General features: G+C 45.2%; 1 protein-coding gene across 1 annotated transcript in view; it reads right to left on the bottom strand.

Moving 5' to 3' along the window:
* Positions 1 to 7,970, bottom strand: part of LOC120062183 (copper-transporting ATPase 1-like) — a 47,085-nt gene extending 39,115 nt beyond the window's left edge. The window contains exons 1-6 of the mRNA XM_039011988.1: positions 7,931 to 7,970; positions 4,326 to 5,078; positions 3,736 to 3,924; positions 3,102 to 3,265; positions 1,498 to 1,659; positions 1,254 to 1,330 (exon numbers count right to left, since the gene is read on the bottom strand). Of these exons, the coding sequence (XP_038867916.1) occupies positions 1,254 to 1,330; positions 1,498 to 1,659; positions 3,102 to 3,265; positions 3,736 to 3,924; positions 4,326 to 5,078; positions 7,931 to 7,970 (1,385 nt within the window). The remainder of the gene's footprint in view (positions 1 to 1,253; positions 1,331 to 1,497; positions 1,660 to 3,101; positions 3,266 to 3,735; positions 3,925 to 4,325; positions 5,079 to 7,930) is intronic.
* Positions 7,971 to 8,299: the final 329 nt, after the last annotated feature.

Below are 8,299 nucleotides of genomic sequence, written 5' to 3' on the forward strand. Positions count from 1 at the left end.
GAGGAGGTGGTACGAACATGGAGGCAGACGAGTAACAGAAGATCAGGCTGACCAGGAACGACTTCCTCCATCTGGGAGGAGAGAGAGAGAGGAGGTGGTACGGACATGGAGACAGACGAGTAACAGAAGAACAGACTGACCAGGAACGACTTCCTCCATCTGGGAGAAGAGAGAGAGAGGAGGTGGTACGGACATGGAGACAGACGAGTAACAGAAGATCAGGCTGACCAGGAACGACTTCCTCCATCTGGGAGGAGAGAGAGAGAGGAGGTGGTACGGACATGGAGGCAGACGAGTAACAGAAGATCAGGCTGACCAGGAACGACTTCCTCCATCTGGGAGGAGAGAGAGAGAGGAGGTGGTACGGACATGGAGACAGACGAGTAACAGAAGAACAGACTGACCAGGAACGACTTCCTCCATCTGGGAGAAGAGAGAGAGAGGAGGTGGTACGGACATGGAGGCAGACGAGTAACAGAAGATCAGGCTGACCAGGAACGACTTCCTCCATCTGGGAGGAGAGAGAGAGAGGAGGTGGTACGGACATGGAGACAGACGAGTAACAGAAGAACAGACTGACCAGGAACGACTTCCTCCATCTGGGAGGAGAGAGAGAGAGGAGGTGGTACGGACATGGAGACAGACGAGTAACAGAAGATCAGGCTGACCAGGAACGACTTCCTCCATCTGGGAGAAGAGAGAGAGAGGAGGTGGTACGGACATGGAGACAGACGAGTAACAGAAGATCAGGCTGACCAGGAACGACTTCCTCCATCTGGGAGAAGAGAGAGAGAGGAGGTGGTACGGACATGGAGGCAGACGAGTAACAGAAGAACAGGCTGACCAGGAACGACTTCCTCCATCTGGGAGAAGAGAGAGAGAGGAGGTGGTACGGACATGGAGACAGACGAGTAACAGAAGAACAGGCTGACCAGGAACGACTTCCTCCATCTGGGAGAAGAGAGAGGTAGGGAAATGGAAACAGACAGACAGAGACAGACAGTAAGTCAGACACAGACAGAGATAAAGAGTCATCTCGGTTAACCCAGAACTAAAGTATTGTGTAATTGGTCAGATGCTCCATTAAGTTCTGGGTCCATATGTGTTAAGAGAAGAGGAGAAGAGATGAAGAGATGAAGAGGAGAAGAGACGAAGAAAAAAGAGAAGAGATGAAGAAGAAGAGATGTCTAAATAACCAGTGAGTAAAATCCCAAACAGCCCATTATCCCACACCTCCCATTCCCTTCCATTACTGTGTGATCTCTCTGCTGTGGTCCAGGTGACTGCCTGTGCGATCCCTCTTCACCAGAGATGCCTCGAAACCCAGGTTCTGATAAACAGACAAAATGAATGAACAAATCTGACTGGGCAAACTGATATCCCATTGTCATTTAAAGCAACAACCTGGGGCAGAGGAGAGGATGTTGGATGAACAAACGAATGGGCAAACGAATGGACAAACAAATAAATGAATGATTGAAAAACAAAATGAAGTACCTCTATGAGTTTGATGACGTCTCTCGGTCCCGTCACCTCCGGGTCGTACTTGATGTGGGCTTTGTTGGTTGCCAGGGCAACAGAGGCGTGGACGATACCGTTCTCTTTCATCAGGCTGGACTCTATTTTGTGAACGCAGGAGGCACACGTCATTCCCCTGACCTGGAGAGAGGCGGAGAGGAGAATGTACTGTTAACACACAGTTTAGAGGAAAACACAGCCCTGCACCTTACTGCCCTATATACATGGAATCACTGGCCACTTTAATAATGTTTACATACTGCTTTACCCATTTCATATGTATATACCGTATTCTATTCTACAGTATTTTAGTCAATGCTACTCTGACATTGCTCATACTAATATTTATATATTTCTTAATTCCATTATTTTACTTTTAGGTTTGTGTGTATTGTTGTGAATTATTAGATACTACTGCACTGTTGGAGCCAAGAAAAACAAGCATTTCGCTAAACATGTGTAAACAGGGCTAAAGAGTGGCGCAGCGGTCTGAGGCACTGCATCTCAGTGCTACAGGCGTCACTACAGACCCTGATTCGATTCCAGGCTGTATCAGGCTGTATCACAACCGGCAGTGATTGCGAGTCCCATTGGGTGGCGCACAATTGGCCCAGCCTCGTCCGGGTTTGGCCATCATTGCAAATAAGAACTTGTTCTTAACTGACTTGCCTAGTTAAATAAAATAAAAAATAAATAAAAGGTGTGCGACCAATACAATTAGATTTGACGAGGACCAGTTAGGATGGTGTAGACATAAAGAGATCTTTGATTATGGAATAGTTAACAGAAGCAGTGCTTATGCCAGTGGAAATATCACCAGCCTTATAAACATCATGATTGTGAGATTCATCCAGAACACCATACAGAAGATGACACCATTATGGTGTGTTGATTAGAATCAGAACACCAAACAGAAGACCTCACCATTATGGTGTGTTGATTAGAATCAGAACACCAAACAGAAGACCTCACCATTATGGTGTGTTGATTAGAATCAGAACACCAAACAGAAGACCTCACCATTATGGTGTGTTGATTAGAATCAGAACACCATACAGAAGATGACACCATTATGGTGTGTTGATTAGAATCAGAACACCATACAGAAGACCTCACCATTATGGTGTGTTGATTAGAATCAGAACACCAAACAGAAGATGACACCATTATGGTGTGTTGATTAGAATCAGAACACCAAACAGAAGATGACACCATTATGGTGTGTTGATTAGAATCAGAACACCAAACAGAAGACCTAACCATTATGGTGTGTTGATTAGAATCAGAACACCATACAGAAGACCACACCATTATGGTGTGTTGATTAGAATCAGAACACCATACAGAAGATGACACCATTATGGTGTGTTGATTAGAATAAGAACACCAAACAGAAGACCTCACCATTATGGTGTGTTGATTAGAATCAGAACACCATACAGAAGATGACACCATTATGGTGTGTTGATTAGAATAAGAACACCAAACAGAAGACCTCACCATTATGGTGTGTTGATTAGAATCAGAACACCATACAGAAGACCTCACCATTATGGTGTGTTGATGAGAATCAGAACACTCACCACAAGTTCCAGGCTTCCATCAGAACCCTCATAGTTCTCCATGACAGAAGCAGTGAAGCCCAACTCTCTGACATACTCTGCTATCTTCAGAGGGTCCATCACCTCAGGGTTATAACGGACCTCAGCCTTACTAGCCATCAGGGCCACCAGCACAGAGTAGATACCTGCACAGAACAACGCAGGACAATGTTAGACAAATGGAACATTTTATTCACCTTCCTACCAAACTGATACATGAGTTTGATGCTCAGTGGAGACAACAGTTAATATATATATACACGTGATAAATGCCTTTAAAAAATACCAGGGGTTTCATGACCAGGTAAAAGTACAAAGTCTTCATAACATCCTAAATACGTTCCACATTCCTCCTACAGTATGTTACTTAAAAACAGCCATCGTAAATCTTAAAGTGACACAGTTTACAACTGTTTATGACACATTTGTCCCAGAAAGACAGATAGCTACTGTAAAGAACGAGTGTCCCTAATACAACTACACCATAGTTCCCATCAGTAGTTAATACCAAGTTGTGTTTATTACCAAATAAAACGGACTGAAACAGAGAGTAAAATATTTGCAAAAAACATCATGCCCTAATGAACATAACCCTGATTCCCACATCTCCTCTCACCGTGTTTATTCCTCAGGTTCCTCTCGATGTTGGCCACACAGGACGCACAGGTCATTCCACCAATCTGGATGAAGCATTTAGCGAGGGTGTCCGGGAGCTCCTTAACACGCTGTGCTGCGTTCAGCTCAGGGGACAGGGAGCAGGACGAGGGGGGACTGATAACTGGGACGGTCAACAGGGAGTTGGTTTCTAAAAGGACAACATAGCAACAATGAGTTTCATAACCATTTCAATTTCGCATTCTGCTTTCTATGGTTGTTCTCCAGCTACTGTTCTGGAAAGTTTCCATGAGTTACAGAGATATTACAAACAGAGACAGATTCATTTGTTTCGCTTCACAGCTAGAGATATTATTACAAACAGAGACAGATTCATTTGTTCCCTTCACAGCTAGAGATATTATTAGGGGTCGTGTTGCTAAACTCCGGAAACTTCACTGAAGACAGAAATTCCTGTTGTAGGATTCCTAGAATCAGGAGGGAATCCTCCAACCAGGATCTCTGAAAAACCTGGGAACATATGGAATGTTTACTGAAATTTGAAACCCTAGTTAAGGAGGATAAAAGAATATAATCCGCCCATCAACTCACCAGGCAGGAAGGCATCAAATCCCATGTCCTCTATGGCCTCCCTGAGCTCTTCTGGTTGGGTGAGGAGAGGGTCGTACTCAAACACCCCTCTGTGATTGGCCAGAGACACCTTGGCTGACCGCACCCCCTTCCTCTGAGACAGCATCCCCTCGATGGACTGAACACAGGACCCACAGGTCATCCCCTCTATATGGATTAGGGCCGTGGACGTCAGAGGCTGGCTGTAGCAGGGCTGGGTGGAGGAGAGGCCGGCCTGGGACGACGGTGGTGGTGTGGTGGATGTAGGGCTTACACCTCCAGAGGTAGCGCTCCAGGGTTGGGTTTTAAACGTCCCTGGTGGCAGGGCCTCGATGGCTTGCTGTAGCCCAGACACAGTCACCCTCCCTGGGTCGTAGTGGATGGAGGCGCTCTCTCTCTCCAACAATACCTCTATGGAGGTCACCCCAGCCAGCTTGGAGATGTTATCCTGGATGTTTACCACACAGGAGCGGCAGTGCATGCCCGTCACCCTGAGGGTAGTCTGGGCCGAGTCTGTGGACTCCTCAGAATCCTTGGTGGAAGTATCCACCGGTGCTGTGGGTAACGAGGCAGCGCTTAGCAACCGCTCCATCTCGCTGACGGACAGCTGCAGGGGGCAGGACTTGGACTTGGGCTTGACCTTGAAGCCGGCCTTGGCGATCTGGGTGATGATGTCGTCGATGGTGATGAGGTATGGCAGGTAGAGAACCGTGGCCTCCTGGGAGTCTAGAACCACTTGGTGGAGAAGACACAGGGGAAACATTTCTAATCTCCAACAATCCTAGTATCACAGAGTGGTGAGGACAGACTAACAGGAGATTCTGAGTTTGTTTCAAGATTATTTCTGACTACAGGTTAATGTTAAGTGAGAATGCTAGACTACTACAACCTCCCATAATCATTCATTGCTATAGAATGCCAAGTCAGTTACAGGTCCAGTGGATTAAAAAAAACATGTTTTTCTTGTGATTTATACAGTCTGAAGTTTACATACACCTTAGCCAAATACATTTAAAAACTCAGTTTCACAATTACTGACATTTAATCCTAGTAAAAATTCCCTGTGTTAGGTCAGTTAGGATCACCACTTTATTTTAAGAATGTGAAATGTCAGAATAATAGTAGAGAGTGATTAATTTCAGCTTTTATTTCTTTCATCACATTCCCAGTGGGTCAGAAGTTTACATACACTCAATTAGTATTTGGAAGCATTGCCTTTAAATTGTTAACTTGGGTCAAACGTTTCGGGTAGCCTTCCACAAGCTTCCCACAATAAGTTGGGTGAATTTTGGCCCATTCCTCCTGACAGAGCTGATGTAACTGAGTCAGGTTTGTAGGCCTCCTTGCTCGCACACACTTTTTCAGTTCTGCCCACAAATATTCTATTGGGATAGAGGTCAGGGCATTGAGATGGCCACTCCAATACCTTGACTTTGTTGTCCTTAAGCCATTTTGCCACAACTTTGGAAGTATGCTTAGGGTCATTGTCCATTTGGAAGACCCATTTGCAACCAAGCTTTAACTTCCTGACTGATGTCTTGAGATGTTGCTTCAATATATATCCACATAATTTTTCTTCCTCACAATGCCATCTATTTTGTGAAGTGCACCAGTCCCTCCTGCAGCAAAGCACCCCCACAACATGGTGCAGCCACCCCCGTGCTGCACGATTGGGATGGTGTTCTTCAGCTTGCAAGCCTCCCCCTTTTTCCTCCAAACATAACGATGGTCATTATGGCCAAACAGTTCTATTTTTGTTTCATCAGACCAGAGGACATTTCTCCAAAAAGTACAACCTTTGTCCCCATGTGCAGTTGCAAACCGTAAGTATAGTATAGTATAGGACTTGTTTTACTGTGGATATACATACTTTTGTACCCGTTCCCTCCAGAATCTTCCCATACTGCCTTTGCTGTTGTTCTGGGATTGATTTGCCCTTTTCGCACCAAAGTACGTTCATCTCTAGGAGACAGAGGTGAGCCCGGCTCTGCACAATCAAATCAATTGCGGTCGTACTCCCTTTAGTAAATATTGATAACCATTGACACGTCCTCTGCCTTGTGTTCGGAGTTTGGCTGTAATTATGTTGCAGCTTCAGCAACACGGACAGTGCCATAAACACTGTTGATGTTCAGTGGTGGTCGCTGCAGCAGGGAGGAGAGAAACAATGGGTGCCAGTCACACAGTCACTGGTGCCAGTCACACAGTCACTTTTATTTTTTTTACACAGCAAGTCTGAGCCCGGCTCTGCACAATCAAATCAATTGCGATCGTACTCCCTCTAGTCATTTGTGTCTTAATTATTTAATCAAACAGTGCCCTTAAAGCACCAGACTAACTCAGTGCATATAGTTGATTTGATTAAAACACATGGGATGTGTCTACACATAGAACAATATGCGTTTGAACATTACGACCAATCGACTGGTCGAAAGAGCAGACAACTTTTTTTTTTTCAGGAGCCACCCCCTACTGCCTTGGTTTCAGGCGCTCACCCTCCCTACTGCCCTGGTTTCAGGCTCTATCCCATACTGCCCGTCAGGCTCTATCCCCCTACTGCCCGTCAGGCTCTATCCCCCTACTGCCCGTCAGGCTCTATCCCCCTACTGCCCGTCAGGCTCTATCCCCCTACTGCCCGTCAGGCTCTATCCCCCTACTGCCCGTCAGGCTCCATCCACCTACTGCCCGTCAGGCTCCATCCCCCTAATGCCCGTCAGGCTCCATCCACCTACTGCCTTGGTGGCCATGAGTAAGGCACTTTGCCACCTAACTGCTTCAAGGGCAAGGCTGACCCTGTTCTGCTCCAAGCCTGTTCTGTGTTTGGTATGTCCTTGGGTTGTGTACGGTGCCAACTTTTTCCATTTAAAAATGGAGGCCACTGTGTTTTTGGGGGCCTTCAATGCTGCAAAAATGTTTTGGTACCCTTCTCGAGATCTGTGCCTCTACATAATCCTGTCTCTACGGACAATTCATTCAACCTCATGGCTTGGTTTTGGCTTTGACATGCACTGTCAACTGTGGGACCTTATATAAACAAAATGTTTAATCTATTTTGAATTCAGGCTGTAACAACAAAATGTGGGATAAGTCAAGGGGTATGAATACTTTCTGAAGGCGCTGTAAATACTAGCGTTGCTAAAAGCAGCTACAAGCAATGTTCCCTCTAATGTTTTTCATCACTGAGCAAATTTCAGCACTGCTGAGCACAAACCTGAACTAGGTGAAAATGATGTGCAACTTCTGGCACGAGTTTACTGTGAACACTGAGGCTGTACCTGCTTAAATTTCTGGGAAGGGGGTTCTGCTAGCGGAACACCTGGCCTACAGCCAGTGAAATTGCAGGGCGCCAAATTCAAACAGAAATCTCATAATTAAAACTCCTCAAAACATACAAGTATTATACACCATTTAAAAAAAGATAAACTTCTTGTTAATCCAACCACAGTGTCCGATTTCAAAAAGGCTTTACGGCGAAAGCACACCATGCGATTATGTTAGGACAGCGCCTAGCCACAAAACCATACATACATTTTCCAGCCAAGGAGAGGTGTCACAAGTCAGAAATAGCGTTACAATTAATCACTAACCTTTGATGATCTTCATCTGGTGGTACTCCCATGACTCCATGTTACACAATAAATGTTTGTTTTGTTCAATAAAGTTAATCTTTATGTCCAAAAACCTCATTTGAAATTGGCGTGTTATGTTCAGAAATGCATTGTCTCAAACAAACATCCGGTGAAATTGCAGAGCCACATAAATTACAGAAATACTCATCATAAATATTGATGAAAGATACAAGTGTTATACATAGGATTAAAGATAAACCTCTTGTTAATCCAGGCGCTGTGTTCGATTTCAAAAAGGCTTTATGGCGAAAGCACACCATGCGATTATGTTAGGTCAGCGCCTAGCCACAGAAAACCATACAGCCATTTTCCAGCCAAGGAGAGGTG

Source organism: Salvelinus namaycush, chromosome 17, assembly GCF_016432855.1.
Source record: "Salvelinus namaycush isolate Seneca chromosome 17, SaNama_1.0, whole genome shotgun sequence".
NCBI classification, from domain to species: Eukaryota; Metazoa; Chordata; class Actinopteri; order Salmoniformes; family Salmonidae; genus Salvelinus; species Salvelinus namaycush.